The 22,360-nt window shown below is 50.3% G+C and overlaps 2 protein-coding genes and 1 long non-coding RNA gene across 9 annotated transcripts in view; 2 read left to right on the forward strand and 1 right to left on the reverse strand.

Moving 5' to 3' along the window:
* The window catches only part of AXL (AXL receptor tyrosine kinase), a 28,417-nt gene extending 10,152 nt beyond the window's left edge, over nucleotides 1–18,265 (forward strand). Inside the window, exons 7-20 of one of the 2 annotated variants that reach the window (XM_005596256.4) lie at nucleotides 1,756–1,966; nucleotides 2,274–2,413; nucleotides 3,101–3,251; nucleotides 3,465–3,491; nucleotides 4,924–5,056; nucleotides 5,350–5,441; nucleotides 7,587–7,682; nucleotides 7,818–7,895; nucleotides 9,686–9,778; nucleotides 10,161–10,282; nucleotides 10,896–11,005; nucleotides 13,954–14,113; nucleotides 14,655–14,791; nucleotides 16,414–18,265. In XM_005596256.4, the coding sequence (XP_005596313.1) occupies nucleotides 1,756–1,966; nucleotides 2,274–2,413; nucleotides 3,101–3,251; nucleotides 3,465–3,491; nucleotides 4,924–5,056; nucleotides 5,350–5,441; nucleotides 7,587–7,682; nucleotides 7,818–7,895; nucleotides 9,686–9,778; nucleotides 10,161–10,282; nucleotides 10,896–11,005; nucleotides 13,954–14,113; nucleotides 14,655–14,791; nucleotides 16,414–16,765 (1,902 nt within the window). In that variant the 3' untranslated portion in view covers nucleotides 16,766–18,265. The remainder of the gene's footprint in view (nucleotides 1–1,755; nucleotides 1,967–2,273; nucleotides 2,414–3,100; nucleotides 3,252–3,464; nucleotides 3,492–4,923; nucleotides 5,057–5,349; nucleotides 5,442–7,586; nucleotides 7,683–7,817; nucleotides 7,896–9,685; nucleotides 9,779–10,160; nucleotides 10,283–10,895; nucleotides 11,006–13,953; nucleotides 14,114–14,654; nucleotides 14,792–16,413) is intronic. The other variant, XM_014737081.3, reaches the window with a different exon arrangement.
* LOC138915923 (uncharacterized) lies at nucleotides 1,035–18,993 on the reverse strand. Its single transcript, XR_011422389.1, has 3 exons — nucleotides 18,749–18,993; nucleotides 15,667–15,900; nucleotides 1,035–1,178 (listed from the first exon to the last, which is right to left on the reverse strand). It is a non-coding gene; the product is annotated as an uncharacterized lncRNA (long non-coding RNA).
* Nucleotides 18,917–22,360, forward strand: part of HNRNPUL1 (heterogeneous nuclear ribonucleoprotein U like 1) — a 35,445-nt gene continuing 32,001 nt past the window's right edge. Inside the window, exon 1 of one of the 6 annotated variants that reach the window (XM_005596260.4) lies at nucleotides 18,917–19,069. Coding sequence is in view for 2 of the 6 variants with exons in the window: in XM_005596258.4 (XP_005596315.2) it covers nucleotides 20,697–20,991 (295 nt within the window). In the remaining 4 variants the exon portion in view is untranslated. Of the gene's footprint in view, nucleotides 19,070–19,647; nucleotides 20,992–22,360 lie in introns of those variants that run through there. The other 5 variants (XM_023649787.2, XM_005596258.4, XM_005596257.4 and 2 more) reach the window with 5 other exon arrangements.

Below are 22,360 nucleotides of genomic sequence, written 5' to 3' on the forward strand. Positions count from 1 at the left end.
TGTGGGTCAGAGAGCAGGCATGGGGACAGCGTCCCCGCATCATGCCACCCACCATCTACTCACCCCCTCCCCAGGCCTCGTGGTGGTATCATCTCCCCATATGGGGGCTGTGTGACTCTGGGCAAGCTGTTGAACTTCTCTGGGCCTCTGTTTCCTCATGTGTAAAACGGGAATGAAAAAAGAAATTGACCCCCTAGGGTGGTGGTAAGAAGTCAGTTAATTCATCCAGGAATGTGGTTGACAGGGTGCTCGGTACCTTGTTGGCACACAAGAAATGTTAGCTGTTGATAGGGTGTGCAAACCAGTTTATATGCACCGTGTCATTAAACCTCACACCCTGCCAGGTAGGGACTCTTGCGTGCCCATTTTCCAAAGACAGCAACTGAGATTCAGAGAAGTTAAGACACTCACTCTAGGTCACACAGTAAATACTATCCAAGCCAGGACTTGCACTCAAGGAATCTGGCTTCAGAGCCCACACCCTTAAGCAGTAAACTCCTTCCCAACACATTGTGTGGCGGTGTGGTTGGATCACTTGGTTGCTCCCTCGGGTGAAGGCAGCACTCCTGAGGTGTGTGCCTGTGAGTTGTATGGCTGTGGTGTGTTTGTGGTTCTGGGCGGCAGGGCTGTGCATGTGTATTCCCCAGCTGTAGCCCCTACCATCCTGATCATGCCATTCCTGAGGACCAGGTGGGTGTGTCCACCTGTGCAACTGTGCAGGGTGTGCAGAGTTTGGCACTTGTGGCCAGGTAACTTCACACACACACAAAATAATAATGACAAACACTCAGTATGCACAGGCACTCTTTTAAACACTTAGGAGCGTCAATTCAGTCAACCTTGTGAAGTAGGAGCCATTGCTGTTATCCCATTTTACAGAGGAGGAAACTGAGGCACAGGGCTGGGGAATGGTGGAGGCTGGATTTGAACCTCAGATCCAGCATCCATGCTCTTCAGCACTAAGTTGCACCGCCTCTCTGGACAGAAGAGAAGTATTGTTACTATTATTGATGTTCTTAAATGGACATTCTTACTGTAAGCGTGGCAAAGATTTTGAAGACAGGAGGGGGTTCAGGTTCAGTGACAAGCTGGTGACCTCGGACAAGTGATTCCATCTCTCCAAGCCTCAGTGTCTTCATCTGGATCATGGGGATACACACAGTACCCACAAGGAAGGGCTGAGAAGAAAGTCAAATGAACTCAGATTTGTGAAGGGTTTTTCTCTTTTTATTAAGATCTACATAATGTGCATCATCTTTGGTGTACACTCAGATTGTTTAACCTGCGGTTTCATCCATGTAACCACCCTCCAAATCAAGGTGCAGACCCTTCCCAGCCCCCCGGAAGGCTCCCTCAGCCCCCAGAGATGTGCACTCCTCTGATTTCTATTGTAGGACGTTGCTTTTGCCTGTGGTTAAATGTCATTGTTATTATTGTTGTTGATGCTGACTACCTGCCGTGCACTGTGCAGTTGTCCCATTTTCCAGATGAGGAAACTGAGGCTCAGAGAGGGAAAGTCTTGCCAGAGGTGGCTTTCGCCAATGATGACAGAGCCACATCGTGCAGCTGGGTGGTCTCCTCATTTTGCAAATGCAGGTGCCCATGTGGCACTAACATGGAGCTGCAACATACACGTACACACATATCCTTGCAAAACTGTGTCGTCACACTAGGATCACCACCATCGAGAGTTGTGTGACCATTTTGTGTGATTATGTGGCCATCCTGTCCTCATGCCTCCTTCTCTCTCCTCAGGCTGTGCTGTCAGACGATGGGGTGGGCATCTGGCTGGGAGAGCCAGACCCCCCAGAGGAGCCCCTCACCTTGCAAGCATCTGTTCCCCCTCACCGAATTCGGCTGGGCAGCCTCCATCCTCATACCCCTTATCACATCCGGGTGGCGTGTGCCAGTACCCAGGGCCCCTCACCCTGGACCCATTGGCTTCCCGTGGAGACGTCAGAGGGAGGTAAGAAGGGGCTGGTGTCAGGGGGAGGAGATGTTGTGTGCTGCCCGCCCTGGACGTTGTTCACATCAGTACCACCCCCAGCATCTCCTCTCATCCATTTACCCCTTGTGGCCTCAATCTCCTTCCCATCCCGTCCCTGACTCCTCAGCACAGCCCACTGGCATCTCTCCTTGTGCTTCCACTCACAGGAGGCCTACATGAGTTGCCCATGCGCATGCCCTTTGCACCCTGCCACTGCTTCCTGGGAACAGGGGTGGGGGTCAGGAAGAGGTAGGGGTGCCAGCTTCCCCTCTTCCCTGTCCTCCAGTGCCCCTGGGCCCCCCTGAGAATGTTAGCGCCATGCGGAATGGGAGCCAAGCCCTCGTGCGTTGGCAGGAGCCAAGGGCGCCCCTGCAGGGCACCCTGTTAGGGTACCGGCTGGCCTATCGAGGCCAGGACACCCCAGAGGTGGGTGCTGCTGACTGCGTTTGGGTGGAGTGGCTGGGGAGGAGGGAGATGGGGAGGAGGAGATGAGAGGGCAGATGTGGACAGTTGTGCAGGTTGGGTAGTACACAATCACACTACGCCTAAGAGAGCACATTCTAGGGTGGTTAAAGGAGTCTAGGAGGGTTAGAGAATGGCTATTTATGAATCATTGTAAAAAGCGTGTCAGTAGACTTATATGTTCACTATGATGATTTTACAGCAGATAGTTGTACAGCATCTTGAGGAAGGGGCGCCTTTTCCTAATAGGCATCATGGTACTCTCTGAGCAAGCAGCACCCCTGGGGTAGAGAGATGGGGTGGGAAAGAGGATGGGGAGTTCGAAGGGGATGGAGAGATGAGGGTGAAAAGATGAGAATTCAGTTCTTCAGCAAAAGTACTGTGTGCCACGCACTGTGCTAGGACTTGAGGACACGGCAGTGAGTGAGACGAAGTCCTGGTCCTGGTGGAGCTGATACTTTGTTGGGCACAGGGATGGAGAACGGAGAGGGAAGGGTTGGGGATAGGAGATGAAGGGTGGGAGGAGGTAGATGATGAGAGGCTGGAGATAAGCAGAGGGCTTTGAGAAAGATGGGGAGTTGAGGCCAAGGCTAAAGGCTTACAAGTTAGGGGACTGGGGCTCTACCCTCATGTCACGTCTGGATGTCCTAGGTGCTAATGGACATAGGGCTAAAGCGAGAGGTGACCCTGGAGCTTCGGGGGGATGGGACTGTGCCCAACCTGACCGTGTGTGTGGCAGCCTACACTGCTGCTGGGGACGGACCATGGAGCCTCCCTGTGCTCCTGGAGCCCTGGCGCCCAGGTAACTCCAAAGCCATGCTCAGCCCCCTTCAGCCTATCCACAAGGACCTTGTCTCTCCAGATGCCCCTGACTTGCTCCCTGTACCTTTCAGTGTTACCCCAATCTAGGCTCTGGTCCTACCGGGAACCTTACTGAGAGCCTCACTCCCTCCCCTGTGTCACACAAGTCTTGTCCTCTCTGAGCATATCCTCCCTCTGTCCTTTCTATTCACAGAGCAAGGACAGCCAATCCACCAGCTGGGTAAGGGCTTATGCACCCCCTCTACTCCCTCCCTTCCCTCAATGCCCAATGAGGATCCCATAAACACACACATACTCTTTGTATATCCCTTTCATGTTTCTCAAACTCATCACTCTAATTCTCTACTTCTTGGGTTTGTGTGGTCCTTGATGGAGGTGTCTATAATGGCCCAGCACATTGTAGGTACTCAGTGAATGGTATATGGGTGGATGGATGGGTATATGGATGGAAGGAAGGATGGATGGATGGATGGATGGATGGGTAGATGGACAGGTGGGTAGATGGGTGGATGAATGAATAACTGGGTGGGTAGACGGATGGATAGATGGATGGATGGATGTACAGATGAGTTATCTCCCTCATATCTCAAATATTTCTTCAACAATTCTCAAACATTCCTCCAACACCCATTGTATCCTCCTAGCACTATTACAGCCCGCCTCTTGTAAATCAATCCACAACCCTTACTTATTCCTCTCATGCCTTCCTACATTTCTTTGCATACCCTTTCCACACTAATCCCATCATCCTTTCACGTTCATCCCATTGTAATATTTCTTCTAATCACTCCCTCCTTTTTGCACACCCTTTCCATTCATCCCATGCTCCTCATCTGCCCTTCCCATGCCTTTTACATTCTCATTGCACATTCCTCTCACACCGAAGTTATATCCTTACAAATCCCTGCTCACTCCTTGCATCTAAAACTCCGTGAATATTCCTCACTCACATACCACAAACTCCTCCAACATCCATCTGACACTCTGTACACACTCCTTTGCACACCACATTCCTTTGCACATTTACTTCACTCTCATCCCTCGCATTATGAAAACTCTTCTACAGTCACTACACACTCCTCAAAAATATTCCATGGCCATTTGTCCCAAGAGCCTCACACTCCTTGCATATTCTTTACACATGCCTCATGCACTCTTCCTACACTGCATGTATTCTCTCCCCTACTCACCTGTTTTTCTACGCCCTAGTCTGCCATCCTTGCACAATCATCATACATATCACACACACCTATACTACTTGAGATTTACTCACACACATTCCATGCTCATCCAGCCCTCCTTGCACACTCATAAATCATTCTGCACAAGCCTCTCACTCCCATCCCACACTCCTTCCACACTCATTGCACACTCCTCAAGTGTCCATCCCACTCTTAACTCACCCCACCCCTCCCTCCCACTCTTAGCTCACCTCATCCCTCCTACGAGTTTCATGCTCCTACTTTAACACATACTCATAGCATATCCATCGCATGCCTTGCCCAGCCCAGTCTCCTTGATTATGTGAATGCACCTATCACATACTTCATCCAATATGTCCACATCTGCCTCCCTCCAACAACACCACCTTGGGTCCTGGGGAGCTGGATCAAGGGCCTCAGCCATGACCTGTCCCCCATACCCCCTGACAGTGAGTGAACCCCCAGCCCCTGCCTTCTCGTGGCCCTGGTGGTATGTACTGCTGGGAGCAGTTGTGGCTGCTGCCTGTGTCCTCATCTTGGCCCTGTTCCTCGTCCACCGGCGGAAGAAGGAGACGCGCTATGGGTGAGTTGGAACTACATGAGTAGGGAGGCCAATGTGGACTAGGATGGAGAGGCTGGAGGTGGGGACATCATCAGGAGGCTAGTGCAGGAGGAGAGATTACCAAGAATTAGGATGAGGGCAAGAGTCTGGAGAATGAAGGGAAGGCAGGAGGTAGCAGACCAAGACATGCTCGGCAAATGCAGGAGGAGAGGGCAAGCAAGGCTTGGGGTTGGGATGATGCTTGCTCTCACTGCTTGTGGAAGGAGGGGGTTCCACATGGTTCTGCCCTGCTGTCATCTCTCGATTCTCCCCAGAGAGGTGTTTGAACCAACAGTGGAGAGGGGCGAGCTGGTGGTCAGATACCGCGTTCGCAAGTCCTACAGTCGGCGGACCACTGAAGCCACCTGTAAGTGAACCCGATGCCTCCCTGCCCTGGTTTGGGGCTAACAAGTGTAGAAGTTTGGGCCTGCTGGGCTTCTGTAGAAGCATGAATCAAAAGTTTCTGAAGGCCTTGGAATACTAGGATGTTAGAAGCACAGACTCTAAGAAAAACGGAATTGTTGAACCACACAGAACCTTAGAATAATAAAATCTTAGACACAGTAAATCTTAGAAACACCAGGGCTGGCCCGGTGGTGCAGCGGTTAAGTTCGCACGTTCCGCTTCTCGGCGGCCTGGAGTTCACTGGTTTGGATCCTGAGTGCGGACTTGGCACTGCTTGGCAAGCCATGCTGTGGTAGGCGTCCCACATATAAAGTAGAGGAAGATGGGCACAGATGTTAGCTCAGGGCCAGGCTTCCTCATCAAAAAGAGGAGGACTGGCAGTAGTTAGCTCAGGGCTAATCTTCCTCAAAAAAAAAAAAAAAAAACAAAACAAAAAACACCAAACCTCAGAATCATAGGATCTTAGAACAATGTAATCATGATAATGCTGGTGATAAAGATGATAATGACAATGATGAAGAAGATGCTGCTGCTGAGATAAAGTTGAGATATGATGATGATATCAGCCAACCCTGGCACTTCCTATGTGACAGGTGCTGTTCTAGGCGCATTGTATATATCACTTAATTTAATCCTCACGACAACCCAATGAGGTAGGTGCGTTATCCCCTGCACTTCACAGATGAGGAAGCTGTGGCATAGAGTGGCTAAGTAACTTCCTCAAGGCCACACAGCTTGTAAGTTGGAGAGCTGGGATTCGAACCCAGGCACTTTTGCTCTGAAGCTCATCCCTTTACCTGCCTCTGGGAATTACAGAATGTTAGAGAGGTAGAATCAACCTTGGCCTGAAAAAGTATAGGCTCACTACTATAGACCCTCAGAATCTTGAAAATCATAGAATCCTAGAACTATCAACTTCCTGTTAGAAGATTATAGAGTTATGGAGGGTCCCATCTTTCCAATTGGGGAAACTTAAATCCAGAAAGAAAAGAGACAGAGTTAGGTCTCTTCCTAGCACACAGTGAGAAGGCTGCCAGGGCCCCAGGGAGATGTCCAGAGGGTCTGGGAAAGACATTTATTTAAGCAGAGAAGGAAAAGGAAGCGAGGAGGTCACAGTGATCTAATGGAATAATACGCCGCAGCAGTTCTCAAAGTGTGACCCGAGTCCTGGGGGCCCCAAGACCTTGGCAGGGGGTCCACGAGGTCGAACTATTTTCATAATAATACCAAGACATTACTTGCCCTTTTGCTCTTTCCTTCTCTGGTGAGCGTTCAATGGAGTTTTCCAGAGGCTTCCTAATGTGTGATGATGTCATCACTCTGACGGTCGATGGAACATGTGCTTGTATATTCTTGGGATTTAAAAATCTCTCCGTTTTAATTCTGAATTCAATAAATATCAATATAGATAACCCACATAAACAAAAGCTCTTTGCGGTCCTCAATAATTTTAAGAATGTAAAGAGATCCTGAGGCCAATAAGTTTGAGAACTGTTGCTATACTGCAATGAGAATGAATAAATTACAGTTACACTCAACAGCTACAGTGCGACTATCTCATAGATGTCATGTTGAGTGAAAGAAGCCAGACACAAAAGAGAACATAGTAAGTGATTCCATGTTTATGACATCCCAAAACAGACAGGACTAATCTGTGGTCAGAGAAGTCAGGAAAATGACTACCCTGAGAGAACAGGTCATGGTCTGTTCTTGACCCGAGTGCCAGTCACACAGTTGTGTTTGGTTTGGAAAATCCATTGAGCTTCTCAGTTATGATTTATGCAGATTATACTTCAATGAGAAGTTAATATTTTTAACAACTGACATGGCAGGACACTGACCAATCAGGTGCCTACTGGAGCAAGATTATGTGGCAGGCTTTAACCTCTTAGTTGCTATTCTGGGGGACGATTCAGGGAGCCTAGAAGAGGAGATAGGGTGGGGGTGGAGGGATGCCTAGGGCAGTAGCCATTTTTGTATGAATGCAGAAGTATTTTGGTATTTTAACAATGAATATATCCCTATTGGTGAGTGTCACCTGAATGTGAGCCCTGCTCCATGTCTCTGTCCATACACTGTCCTCCTCTCCCCCCCATCACCAATGCAGTGAACAGCCTGGGCATCAGCGAAGAGCTGAAGGAGAAGCTGCGGGATGTGATGGTGGACCGGCATAAGGTGGCCCTGGGGAAGACCCTGGGAGAAGGTGAGTGTCCCCAGCACGTGTACACACATGCCCCTGAACCCTAAAGTCCTGCACTTCCTCTCCTAAACCCAACCACAGGGAATGCAGTCCCCACAGGCCTGCCTGAGGTCAATGTCTCCTTCTGGTCTCCCACAGGAGAGTTTGGAGCTGTGATGGAGGGCCAGCTCAACCAGGACGACTCCATCCTCAAGGTGGCTGTGAAGACAATGAAGAGTGAGTCTTCATTGTGTGATACATGTGCATACATGCATATATGCATATGCATACATACGCACCATTTGGGACCCCATTCTCTAAACCCACACTCCTTCCCTATGCCCCTAAGGAGGCAGAAATGCAGAAGAGTTAATGGCAAATTAGCCCTAGCATAGAATCTCAGTGTTTTCAGGCAGGAAACGGAGTCCATGCCAGGTACTTCCACAGAAGGAATTTAATATGAGGAGATTACTACAGAGGTGTAGGAAGGACTGAAGGAAGAACTGGGGGCAGTGAGGCAACCTAGAGATTAGCAGCAGCAGTACTGTCACTTCCACCCGTGGGCATGAAGGGCAGGGGGAGGAAGTGGTGTTACCGGATCCCATGGCCAGGGACACCTGGTGAGATTTGGGAATCACAGAGTTAGGAGCTACCTTGTGAGAGCTTAAAACACAAAGGAGGGCCTGGCCCGGTGGCACAGCGGTTAAGTTCGCACGGTCTGCTTCTCCGCGGCCCAGGGTTCGCCAGTTCGGATCCCAGGTGCGGACATGGCACAACTTGGCAAAAGCCATGCTGTGGTGGCATCCCACGTATAAAGTAGAGGAAGATGGGCATGGGTGTTAGCTCAGGGCCAGTCTTCCTCAGCAAAAAGAGGAGGATTGGCAGTAGTTAGCTCAGGGCTAATCTTCCTCAAAAAAGAAAAAAAACACAAAGGAGACACAGCCACCACCAAGGCAATACTGGAAGTAGAAAGAGAGAGGGTCAAATACCCTGGCTTTTCCCCTCTTCCTGCCCACCTGCTAGTCTCCCTTCAGTGCTTCCTCTTGGCAAACTCTAACAGGAAATCAGCAGGAAAGGGAGCCTGGGAAATGTAGTTTTCAGGGGCCAGGCCCCTGTGATATGTGGCAGAGCAGGGAAAGGTCTGGAATGAGGCACACCTGGCGTCATCATTTATGTGCTGTGTGATCTCAGGCAAGTGACTTTCCCTCTCTGAGCCCCCCCTTCCTCATCTGGAATAAAGGATCATAATGTTCCTACCTTTGAGGGTGTTGTCAGGCAAAGCACTTAATACTGGGGATGGCAACAGTATGTGTAATTAATGTGGACTGCAACTATATTACTTAAATCATCAGAGAGAACAGGACCCAGTCCAGGGTCACACAGCATAGGATGTCCAGGGCCAAGTCCTTTCCACACAGAGAAGAAGCATAGAGGGTCAGGCCGGGGCTGGAAGTGAGGGAGGATTGATCCGTTCTGAATCACAGGAGCTAAAAGCGTGGGCTAAGGAGTCGTCACTCTCTCACTCATTCATTCATTATGGATCACCTCCTATGTACCAGGTTATATTCTCCACCTGGGTTTGAATCCCAGCTCTGCAACCTTGGGCAAGTCACGTTGCCTCTATGATCCAGTGTCCTGAATTGTAAAACAGGGATAATCCAGGGATCATATGGATCCCCAGGGCTGTGGGAAATGTGCTGGGAGCAGCCTAGCAGGGTGTGAGCACATGAACCCGAGAGCCAGACTGCTTGGGTTTGAATTCTGCCTATACTACTGGCAAGCTGTGTGTGCCTAGGTAGGTTCCTTAACCATTCTGTGCCTTGGTTTCCCCATCTTTAAAGGAGGATAATAATAGTAGTACCTCAGGGGAGTAAAGGAGTTAATACATGTAAAGTGCTGAGCAGAGCACCTGGGACTTACTAATCACGTCTGATGAAGATGATGATGATGATGAAGGAGAGGAGGAGGAGCGAAAGAGCCCTCCCTCTCCCTCCTTCCTCCTCATTCACCCTCTTCTCTCCCCTAAGTTGCCATCTGCACAAGGTCAGAGCTGGAGGACTTCCTGAGTGAAGCCGTCTGCATGAAGGAATTCGACCACCCCAACGTCATGAGGCTCATCGGTGAGGGAGGCGCGTTTAGAGGGTCCAGGTCCCATGGAGGCCGCATCAGAGGGAAGACCCCTCCCTCAGGCACTGGGAAAATCAAACCTCCAGGCTCCCTGTTCCCCCCTCCCTCAGAAATATCAAGCTCCCCCACCTCCTTCTGCTCTCTCTCAGCTTGGAATGTGACCTCTGACCTTTCCCAGAAATAGCTGAGGTCCCCAGGAGGGCTCAGGGAAACATGTCTGGGAACTGTGCTGGAAATGGCTCTGAAGCTCGGTCCCTGCCACCCCTCCCAACAATGTGGAGGCCAGATTTGACGGGGAGGGAGAGACAGAGCTGGGAGAGGGGATGGCTTCCCCTTCTGCCCAACTGGAGTGACAGGGCTACCTGGGGGGTTCAGGCGTCTGTTTCCAGGGTTCCGAACGAGAGGGCTTCCCGGCACCTGTGGTCATCTTACCTTTCATGAAACATGGAGACCTACACAGTTTCCTTCTCTATTCCCGGCTCGGGGACCAGCCAGTGGTGAGAGGCACTTAATCTTCTGGTCCACCAGTATACAGTGAGCACCCACCAGGGACCCAGGGCTGCTCAGACACTGGGAAGACATGGTGACCATGAGCTTGTTCTCATGGAGCTGTCTGCCAGCGGGGGGACCACGCAATAAACAACTTAACAAATAAATAAGCGAGATAATTTAAGTGCTAGGAAGGAAATAGAGTGGGATGAATGATAGGGAACCCATGCAATTCGTTTGAGTGGCCAGGAAAGGTCTCACTGAGGAGATGACCTTGAAGGAGGAGCCCACTGGAGGGAGATGGGGAGATCTGGAGGAAGCAGTCCCAGCAGAGGGCACAGCACGGGCAAAGGCTCAGAGGTAGGAACAAGCATGGCTTGTTTGAAGACCAAAAAGGAGGCCCCTAGCCGGAGCATATGTTGAGAGCAAGAACAGTAGGGGATCCAGTTGGAGAGGAAGGCAGGAGGGGATTATACAGGGCCTTCTTGGGAAGAAGTTGAGTTTAATTCTTGGAGCCATGGGAAACCACTACAGAGCAGAGACAGGCACACACAGGAAGCGGGGCGGGAGGGATCTCGGGAACTCTGCTGACTTCTATTCCCACCTGCCCTGGCCCCTCAGTTCCTGCCCACTCAGATGCTGGTGAAGTTTATGGCAGACATTGCCAGTGGCATGGAGTATCTGAGTACCAAGAGATTCATACACCGGGATCTGGCCGCCAGAAACTGCATGTGAGTGTCAAGCCTTCCTGGGACCGCCCCCCTCCTTCAGAGTTCCTTACCTCCTTCCCAGGATGGAAGAGGGGGCAGGTCAGAACTCAGGACAGAGATAGAGAGGTCAGCAAGGGGTTTGGGGAAGGCTTCCTGGAGGAGGTGGGCCCTACACTGAGATTCTGGAGTATTTGGATGTGGAGAGAGAAGAGGCAAGAGGCTGGGCTCAGTAAGCAGCAGGGGGTGAGCAAAGGGACAGAGGTGACCGATGAGGGTGGTGACATTTGAGCCTCATCTCTGTCCCCCTCCATGCTGAGTGTCTTGCCTACGGCTGCCCTTGGAGAGAGGCCACATTGGATAAGGAGACCAGACCCTCCAGCAATGCAATGGAAAAGCAGAAAATAGGCCAGAACTAGGGCGGGCGGTGTGTGTGTTTGTGTGTGTGTAAACAAACACAGGCTTAGAATATCAGCCTCATGACCATGTTTGGCTCATAGAAATTGGAGCTGGAGAATCAGAGAGTCTTCTATAAGACGTGTAAATGTTCACAACTCTTGGGAATATGGAAATTTCTTTATTCCCCCCAAGTTTTGTTTTGGAAAAACCCAATCTACAGAAAAGTTGAAAGAATTGTACAACGAACACCCATATAGCCTCGTTGTTGAGATTTTGTCACATTTCTCCTCTCTTGGCTGTCTTTCTCTCTCTCCTCTCACGACCACTGGAAAGTAAGTTGCTGAGATGGTGACACTTCACCCCTAAGTCTTCAGTAGGTATCTCCTAAAATAAGGACTTACGCCCAATCACAGTTCTGTTATCACAATTCTAATTAGATTAACAAAATAATTCTGTTACACTACTTAATATCCAATCCATATTTAAAAGCTTCCAATTGTCCTCCAAAATGTCTTTTAGGGCTATTTTTCCCCTGATCCAGGATCTATGCAAGGTTCCCACATGGCATTTGGTTGTTATGCCCCTTTGGTCTCTCTTAATCTACAATAGCCTTCCCCCACTGCCACCATCTTTGTATATTTTTATGGCATATTCTTTTGGAAGAGATCAGCCCAGTTGTCTTGTAGGATTTCCGTATATAAGATGTGTCTGTTTCCTTGTGGTGGCATTTGCCTTGTTCCTCTGTTCCCTGTATTTCCAGTTAACTGGAAAGTAGATATAAAGGATTGAATAGACTCAGTCAAAATGGAAATTTCTTTTTTTTTTTTCAGTAAGGAACATTGGCCCTTAGCTAACATCTGTTGCCAATCTTCCTCTTTTTGCTTGAGGAAGATTGTCACTGAGCTAACATCTGCACCAATCTTCCTCTATTTTGTATGTGGGATGCCTCCACAGCATGGCTTCATGAGTGGTACATAGGTCCATGCCTGGAATCCAAACCCACGAATCCCAGGTCACTTAAGCAGAGCACACAAACTTAACCACTATGCCACCAGGCCAGCCCCCCAATCTTCCTCTTTTTGCTTGAGGAAGATTTTCCCTGAGCTAAGATCCATGCCAGTCCTCCTCTATTTTGTATGTGGGTCACCGCCACCACATGGTCACCTACAAGTGGTGTAGGTCTGCGCCTGGGAACTGAACCCCGTCTGCTGAAGCAGAGCATGCCAAACTTAACCACTAGGCCACAGGGCTGTCCCCTGGAATTTCCTTTATGTCTGTAACTTGAGCTAATCCTGGTCAAGCCCCCAGTGTAATAATGACACTGAGAATCAGAGTGGACAATCAACTGTTATGCACCTGTCGTGCTTTCTGTTAAGTTGTTAAAATATTGAAATAGTTCATTACCACTTGACAGTTGGCCACAACCCCAAGCCTCATGTGCTCCTTAGCCACCAGCTTAGATGCCCAAGCATCACCCATCTCCATAGCCTTCTGTGATCCTCTGGACCTAGACCCAGCAAATTAAAGATTAATTCCTGGCTTATCAGGGGCCTCCAGGGTCTGTTTTGATTGGTCATTGCCCAGGCCCATCACTCTCGCAAGAAATAATCAATTCTTAAAAAAATAGAATCCCGGAAGCTCAGATGCAAGGACTCTTCTATTTACGTAAAGGACAAAACAAGCAAAAGTAATTCATGCCTTTAGAAGTGAAGATTGTGGTTACCCTTGGAGGGGTAATTACAGGAAGAGAGGTCTGGTCATGTGTTTCTTTCTTTCTTTTTCATGTTTTAAAAAAACCAATGTGTATTTTGCATACACTAAAATATGCACATCTTATGTGTGCAGCTCAATGAATGTTTATTTGTCTATAGACCCACATAAACCACCACCACTAGATCAAGATAAAGAACATTTCTAGGCCCCACAGGCTCCCTTGTACCCTTCCCAGTTGCTGCCCCCGAGGGGTAACCACTGTTCTGGATAGACTTCTCTCACCATTGACTTCTGCCACCTGTTCTTAAGTGTCATATAAATGGAATCATGCAATTTGTACCCCTTTGTGTGCAGCTTCTTTCACTCAGTGTGATATTTTGAGATCGGTCCGTGTCATCGTGTGTCTCAGTAGTTCTTTTTCTCTGTTGTGTGGGATTCCATTAGACAGACGTCCTACAATGTTCTGTTTCTTAATCTGGGTTCTGGTTACACGGGTGTGTTTGTGAAAATTCAGTAAGCTGTTCACTTAAGAATTGTGCATCTTTCTATATAGAGAGTATACTTCGAGAAAACAGTTTTGTTTTTTAAATCAGAGAATCAAACCCAAAGAACCTAGGAAAGACCTTGGAATCTGGCAGAAAGCCAGAGCCCTCAGCAGCCCCTTATCCCCACCCTCACTTTACAGAGGAAACAAGAAGTAAAGCAGTTCCCTCCCAGTCTGGGGCGATCTGGGGAGACAGATCCCTAACCCCAAGCAGGACCATCAGGGTGGGAGATGAAGAAGTGTCTGAGAGTGGAGGCAGGCTTCCTGGTGGAGGGGGCCGATGCCGTGACCCTGTTCCTCTCCCCAATCTGGATAGGCTGAATGAGAACATGTCCGTGTGTGTGGCGGACTTTGGGCTCTCCAAGAAGATTTACAACGGGGACTACTACCGCCAGGGACGCATCGCCAAGATGCCAGTCAAGTGGATCGCCATTGAGAGTCTGGCTGACCGCGTCTACACCAGCAAGAGTGATGTGGTATGTGCGCCCCCTACAGGAGTAGGGAACAGTGGGTGGATGTGGCTTGATCATCTCACACTGCACTGGGCTCACAGGGATGGAAGGGCTTCCCTGCACAGGGGCCTGTCCACATGGCCTAGGCATGTCTGGGGGTGCGGTGGGCATCTGTGAAACATGGTACAGACATGCTGGGGATATGCACGTTGTTCATGTGTGTATGGTAGCAGGTCCATACATGGGACCTGTGGACAGTTTTGGTTAGGAGAGGCAGTGGTAAGTATGTATACATGTGTATAGCTAGGGTGTGGAGGGTGACACATGAAGTCATGTATCCCTGATGTGTGTAAATGTGGGCATGGGTGAGCATGTCTATGCATGCACAAAAGTTACCCCATGAGTGTGTACCTGTGCCAGAGTGTTTTGTGAATAGCGGTGATGTACCTACAAAGATAGTTGTGTATGCATGTGCACATAAGTGTGGGTGTACCCATGAACCTGTGTTTTGGGGGTCTCTTTATGCAGGAGAAACCCTCTAATTCCCCCCTCCTCCCCCCAACAGTGGTCCTTTGGGGTGACAATGTGGGAGATTGCCACACGGGGCCAAACCCCATATCCAGGAGTGGAGAACAGCGAGATTTATGACTACCTGCGCCAGGGAAACCGCCTGAAGCAGCCTGTGGACTGTCTGGATGGACTGTGAGGACCCTTAGGACTCCCCCCCATCCAAGATTTCACTCCAAAACCCTGAGCACCCTACATGGCCCAAAATATCCAGGACTCTCTAAACCCAGCACAGAATCCCACAAACTGTTGAGGAACCCACTTGCCCCCTCACTCATGCTCTGCAGAACCACTGCTAGCCAACGGGGTGTAAATTAGCAAAAGGTGCCCTTTCCTCCTTTGCCTGGTACATGGAATGCAGGCTGGATCAGCCCCCTTGGCAGGTATCCACAAACAATGAATAACCTGCATAACCTTAGCTGGGGTCCCTGCCTCTGAGACCCCCCACTCCCCGCAAATTCTAATTCATCCCAGACTCTTGAGCACCCAAGCTTCCCCTAGATGGTCTCCAATGCCCAGGACCCTCTGCGAAACCCTCTAGTTTGTTATATTGAGCTTCTCCAAACTCTCAGGTCTCCTCTGAGATGTTCTCAAGATCCTTTAGGACAGTGTTTATCAAACTTTGCCATCTCACGACACTCAGAGAAGAGCAGAACATTTATCTAGCACTTGGGGGTAAAGAGAAGATGTTGCTTGGATCAGGAGGGGATAGCCTGGGGATTTAGACTCCCCAGGTCCTTCTTGGGTGCTCCAAGAGCTGAGGGCAGCTAACATTTCTACAGAATTTACTAGAAGGCACTGTTTTAGGTGCTTTGCGGGTATTAATTGATTTGTTCCTTACATAGCCATATGAGGTAGATGGGTACCATTATTGTTCCCATTTAGAGATAAGGAAACTGAGGCCCACAAAGAGGGCGAATCACTTGCCAAAGGCTGCATAGCTGGTGAACTAGTTATCTATACCCCAAAATCCAGTAGCTGGAAAAAAAAACCCAACAAGCATTTATTACCTCACATAGTTTCCAAAGGTCAGGAGTCTGGGAACAGCTTAGCAGGGTGATTCTGGATCAGGGTTTCTAATGAGGTTACAGTCAAGATGTCAGCTGGGGCTGCAGCCATCTGAAGGTTGAGACTGGAAAGTGGCTTTCAAGGTGGCTCACTCCCATGGCTGTAGCAGGAGGCCTCAGTTCCTTGTCATGCAGTCCCCTCCATAGTGTTGCTTGAGCTTCCTCACAACATGGCGGCTGGCCTCCCCCAGATTAGCATTCCAAGAGAAAGAGCAAGGAAGAAGCCACAATGCCTTTTTTAACCTAGTCTCAGAAGTCACACACACCATCACCACTGCCAAGTCAGAATCAAGTCACTAAGTCCAGTTCACACTCAAGGGGAAGGAAACTAGGCTCCATCTTTTCAAGGGAGGAATGGCAAAGAATTTGAGCACATATTTTAAATCAACACAGCTTGCAGGGCTTTGATGGCTAGAGACTGTTCTGGGGAGCCACACTGAGAAGCTCTTCTCTAGCAAGCGCTCACTAGAACACCACCCCATACCCAGAGAGGCTTTCCAAGATCCTTTCCAGCTCCTGAGTCTCTCAGAACAGCCCCCCACCCCAAAACTCTTGAGAATTCCCAAAAATCCATAGATGCCCCCAAACTGCTATGGTTCCCTCCAGTCCCATGAAATGCCCCCAGACTCCCAGAATGTTCCCCCTTCTGAGCCCCTGCTCAGTCTCCCACCCCTCACTTTGCTGCCCTAGGTATGTCCTGATGTCCCGGTGTTGGGAGCTAAACCCCCGGGACCGGCCAAGTTTTGCAGAGCTGCGAGAAGATCTGGAGAACACGCTGAAGGCCCTGCCCCCTGCCCAGGAGCCTGACGAAATCCTCTATGTCAACATGGATGAGGGTGTGGGTCATCCTGAACCACTTGGAGCTGCTGGAGGAGCTGACCCCCCAACACAGCCTGACCCTAAGGATTCCTGCAGCTGCCTCACTGCAGCCGAGGTCCATCCTGCTGGACGCTATGTCCTCTGCCCTTCCACAGCCCCTGGCCCCACCCTGCCTGCTGACAGGGGCTCCCCAGCATCCCCAGGGCAGGAGGATGGAGCCTGAGACAACCCTCTACCTGGGACTCCCTCTCAGGACCCAAGCTAGGCACTGCCACTGGGGGAACCCCCCCTACTGTCCCACTCCAGGCCTTACTCCCAACTGCAGCCCCTTCTTTCTACCTATTCCCCTTCCATCCCAGACAGATCCTCTCCCTTTTCCATGCCTTCATATCTGTGTGTAAAAGGAAGGGGTTGGACTGCAATCTCTAGGGGTCCTCCTGGGTCTAACATTCCACAATTCTAGATTCTATGGTTTAAAGAGTCTAGATTCAAAGGTTCTAGGTTTCAAAGATGCTATAAGTCTTTGGTTCTAAGGACCTGATATTCCAAAGTCTTTAATTTTAAAGTGCTAAGATTCTAGACATAGAAATTCTAAGGTCTATATTCTAAGGCTCTGAGATTCTGTGGTTCTAGATTTTTCTGGTTCTGGGATTCTTGATAAAGCCCACAAGATTTTGTAGCTAAAGCTCTAAGATTCTAATTCTGGGATCTAAGCCTCCATGATTCTAGATTTTATTTTTCTAGGATTCTGAATCCTTAGGGTGTAAGATTCTAGATTCTACAATTCTAAAAATTCTACAATTCTAGACATGGAGGTCCTAAGGCCTAATGTTCTAAAATTTGATGTTCTAAGCCTCAGAGTGTAAATCCTCTGGCTATAAGACTCCAAATCATAAGGCTTAAAGATTTTATCTTCTCAAGTTCTAAAATTCTAATCATGGTCAGTTATAGTTTCTAAGACTTTATGATCTTCGAAATTCTTGTTAGATTTTGGATCCTAAAGGTCAAAGATTCTAGAAACTGCAATTCAAAAGTTCTAAGAGTCTAAAGATGGAGGTTCTAAGGTCTCGTGATCTAAGATGTGATGTTCTAAGACTTAGTCTAAGAACCTAGATTGTACGTGTCTAAGATTCTAGATCATATGCTTCAAGATTCTAGATTATTAAATTCTAAGATTCTAATGTTGTTCTGTTCTATGTTCCAAGACACTCTAGATTCTATCGGTCCAAGATTCTGGATCCTTAGCAACTAAAGCATAAGACTCTACAGTTATTTGTGACTAATTAGATGACAAAGCTCTAATGATTTCTAATGTTGGACACCTTTAGGTTCCATGCTGCATTCTGCCTTTCTAGGATGCTAGTTATGGGTCTAAGAATTCACAGTTCTAAATCTTAAGATTTGAGGCACTGTAGTTCTAAGATTCAAATGTTGTAAGCTTCTAAAGGTCTAGAATTCCAAGGTACGATTCCAAGGTTCTAACCTTATATTCTTCTCTGTGACCCTCCCCTTCTTAGCCACCTCTGCTTCCTCCTCCCCTCCTGTAGGGGTGCGCCTCCCTCAAGCCTGTGCAATGCTTTAGGAATGCCTCCTTTCCCCAGGGGACAATCTTTCTCCTTTTGGGTCATGCTGCCCCCCTGAGCCAGTCTCTCATGCCCCTGTACTGAGTGTGGACTCTGGCGCCTCCAGAGGGGCTCAGATCACATAAAACTTTGTAACCACACTTTTGTCTCTTGTCTCCACTCAGCTGTCATGTGGCCCCCCTCCCTGGCAACTCAGTTTCCCCTTCAGTAAAAAGAAAGGTTTGGTGGGGTCTAGGAGTTCTCCCCTCACTAAAGAGTGTAGAAATGAACATACACATAGACAAAAAGACACGCAAGCAAAGAATGCAGGCTCTCTGAAACCCCTAGCAAGGAATAGGCACAGAGATATTCACACAGGGTCACACAGAGACACTCCTCCCCCTAAAGTAACAGACACATGAATTAATGGACATAAGCACACCTGGTCACAAATACAGAGATACTGAAATTCAGACATATGAGTAACAGAGACACACAAAATTACATAGATACAAACATATTTACAAACACATGCACAGGCAGATATTCCCCAGGAATAGGAAGAAACTAGAGTAACACATATACAGACACAGAGTAAAGTGACACAAATACAAAGGGACATATAAAGTACAACAGGTACTCACAGACCCAAACGTTCAGATTCACATAGAAACACAGGCACAGAACACCTCCGATAACCACCAGCCCACAAAGGGACTCCTGCCAAACAAGCCCCCTGCGTTTTGCACTCATCGTGGGCACACGTTTCTGGGTGTGTCCGGCAGCAGATGGAGGAACCCTTGGCAGCGCCCGGACGCCCCCCGGTGGCGTCTGCTGAGAACGGTGAACAGTTCAATCCGGGCCACAAAGTTTTTTAGAACAAATCATCCTGGGAAGCTGGGGGGAGAGAGGAAGTCGGACGTGGGCGAGGGGCGGGGTGTCTGGACTGAAACCTCCGGGCCCACGTGAGTGTCTGTCCCGCTTCTGAGTGGGTGCTGTGTGTCTAGGTTGCTGTAGTGTAAGCTTGTCGTGTAACCGTCCTGTGTGTCTTTATCATTGGATGCCCCCTGCCCGTGCGGACCTTAGTGGGCACATCTACTCTGCAGTTTGGTTTATTATCCCCTGTATTGAGGCATCTGACCTGATTCACGGCCATTTGTTTATCCGTGTTGTGTGTGCCTTTGTCTAAATAGAGGTCGTGTGTGGCTTTTGTGGGCTGAAGGTATGGCTCAGAGCGCAGCTGGCGTTTGCGCCATGTATCTCGATTGTGTATCTTACAGAAGTTTTGAGTCTTTTCAGTTAGAGGCGACAGGTGGTGCAGCGTTAGACATTGTGAAACTCTGTGGCGTTTGTATTTAGCAGCGTGAGGCGTAACTACGGACGTGTGTTTTTGAGCTTGTCAGTACAGACGCCAAACAGCCAGATGCACTGAAGAGCCGTTTAGAGGATTTGGGGTAGAGACCCGCGAACTTCTGGAGGTCTTCCCGGAGGGGAAGGCTCTATGGTCGCGTGCAGAGCGCCCATTCCACGTAAGAACCCAACCATAGAGAAGGATGGCCGCGAAGCTCAGATCGTGGAAAGAGGAGCCCTGTGAGCTGTACTATCAAAGGGGAGAGGGTGCGATTTCCTTTACAACTTTTCTCCCGTTGGTAGACTAGCTTCTATTTTCAAACCTGCAGGACTCTCTGAAGTCAAAGGGTTGCTTTTCATAAAGGCAACTGAGTTTTTTTTCCAGATTAAGAATAATTAATCCACTTAATCTTTAATTCGTATACCTCCTACAGCGAAATTTGTGAGGCAGTCCGCTGAAGAATGGCCAATGTGGTTAGCTTTTCCTAAAGCGATTCAACTGTACAGGCTTTAGTGAGATAAAACGATAACTGCGATTGGTGGGCAGATTGTTTTGAAACCGCCCTAACGGCAAGGGGCGGGTCCTTCGTGGATTCATGTCTTTCCGGTTTCTTAGAGGCAACAGCGAAAGGAGGGGGTCGACCGACCCTCCCTTTGATTGGTTCTAGTGGTTTTACCCGCTTGGACGCCTCTAGGGGCGGGAGATCTAGACCAATCAGGATATGTGTTACAGAGACACTAGTTTGATGAAAGGACCGCGCAGGAAAGGCCGTGTGGGGCGCCCATTCTGAGATCTCATCGCTGATTGGTCTAAGTCCTCACTCCTTTCCCTCATTTGATCCTACGGGAGCGGGCGCGCGGGCACTATCCAATCACCGCGCGCTCCGCCTCCTGCGTTTTCCCGCCCACTATTCCGGCCGCGGCATCAACGTAGGCCAACGCTTCCTCTTCGGCTGCTCCTGAGCCCTTTCATTGCCATTCTTTTGAAAGCCGCGCTCTCATTGGCTGGGTCTCTAGGCCCGCGCCCGTTGCCCTCACGAGGTGGCCAATTGGCACCCCTGTTGCATCGCACGGGGCAACCGGGGAGGTGGAGGCGGCGGCGGCGGCCATTTTGAGCCGCCGCCGCCATTGGAGTGGGGGGCCCCCCCCTTTCCCCCTTCGCCTCCTGACAGGAAAGGTTTAAGGGGGACAGAGCCCTGGAAGGCCGGGCCGGGCTCGGGGGCCGCCCCGGGGGCCCGGGCCATGGATGTGCGCCGTCTGAAGGTGAACGAACTTCGCGAGGAGCTGCAGCGCCGCGGCCTGGACACTCGCGGCCTCAAGGCCGAGCTTGCTGAGCGGCTGCAGGCGGCGCTGGAGGCCGAGGAGCCCGACGACGAGCGGGAGCTCGAGGCCGACGACGAACCGGGGCGACCCGGGCACAACAACGAGGAGGTCGAGACCGAGGGGGGCTCCGAGCTGGAGGGGACCGCGCAGCCACCGCCGCCCGGGCTGCAGCCGCACCCGGAGCCTGGCGGCTACTCGGGGCCGGACGGACATTGTGAGAGTGCGCGGGGCGGGGGCCGGGGAGCCCAGAGTCCGGGCCGAGGAAGGGCTGTGGGACGCGGGAGTCCGGCGCCCCAGGTCGGGGAGACGGTCTGAGGATTGGGGGATCCCGCCACCCGCCGCTGAAAAGGATCTGGGGACCAGGGCCTCGGGACGACCGGAGGGTGGATCCTGGCATTCGGTGCAGGGGAGATAGTGGAGTGGGGGCTCCCGGTTTCGGAGATGAGGACGATCTGAGGGGCGTAGAGCCTAGGGCTCGGGGGCCGGAAGCGGTGGTTTGTGGAGCCAAAGAGAGTCGGAAGAACAAGAGATTTTCTATTCAGGGGCAGAGGAGGGTTTTAGAAATGGGGATCCCAGGGTTTGGTACTGGGTGGGCTTGGGGGCTGTGCTAGCCCAGCCTTTGGGCTGGGTGTTGGGAGCCGCGTTTTCGGGCTGGGCAAGGAATGACCGGGTGTCCAGGGCTGAGAGAGTTTTGAGGATGGAGGATCCTGGAGTTTGCTGCAGGATGAGGTACTGGGAATTCTCATATTTGGTACTGGGGTGGCTTGGTGAGATGGGGGTGGTGATGTCTGGCCGGGGTGGGTCTGATGGACTGGGTACTCTGGTGTTTGGCTGGTGAGCGTTTAGGGGATGTGGGAGACCACTATGTGTTTGGACCGTGGGGGACCCACATCTGTCTGAGGATGGCCTGGGGGACTCTGAGATCCAGGGCTGGAAGGCCAGCCCCGAGGGAGGGACAACTTGGGCATTTGGTGCTAGGAAATCTGGGGACCTTCCGGTTGACTTCCAGAGGAAGCATAGGGAACCTTGATGTCTGGAGGCTGGCAGGGGGAGGAAGGATGCTTCACTGGACAAGGGACCTAGAGGACTAGAGCTGGGAAGGCTCTGAGGACAGATAACTCCGTGGCTATTGCTGAATGATCTTGGATTAACAATATAGACTGTTTGGTGAGCAGAGGTAGCTGGGATAGAGCGAGGCAGATGAGTTGGTGGAGTTTGAAGTCGATGGAGATCTGGGGGATAGAGGCTCCTTGTGAGTAGCACAGGAGTGTGTAGCTAGTCTAGCAAATATGGGGGAGGGGAGAGTGTAGAATGTGTAAGGAGAGAAAGAAAACCTGTTGACTTGGCTGGGGGCCTCAAGGTGGAGACCGGGGAGTGTTTCTGGGGCTGGGCGTCTCCAGAGAGGGCTCCTTGGTCCCCAGAAGCAGTTATTTGTGTGCCCAGGGATGGGGGTACCTTAGGGGGTAGCAGAGAATCTCTGCATCAGCCAGAAGGTATGACTTGAACTGAGAGGGGATAGGGTAGGTCTGTGATTGTCTGAAGAGAGGAGACCCTGGTGTGGAAGGGAGTAAATCTGGAGTTAC

This window comes from Equus caballus, chromosome 10 (genome assembly GCF_041296265.1).
Source record: "Equus caballus isolate H_3958 breed thoroughbred chromosome 10, TB-T2T, whole genome shotgun sequence".
Lineage (NCBI taxonomy): Eukaryota > Metazoa > Chordata > Mammalia > Perissodactyla > Equidae > Equus > Equus caballus.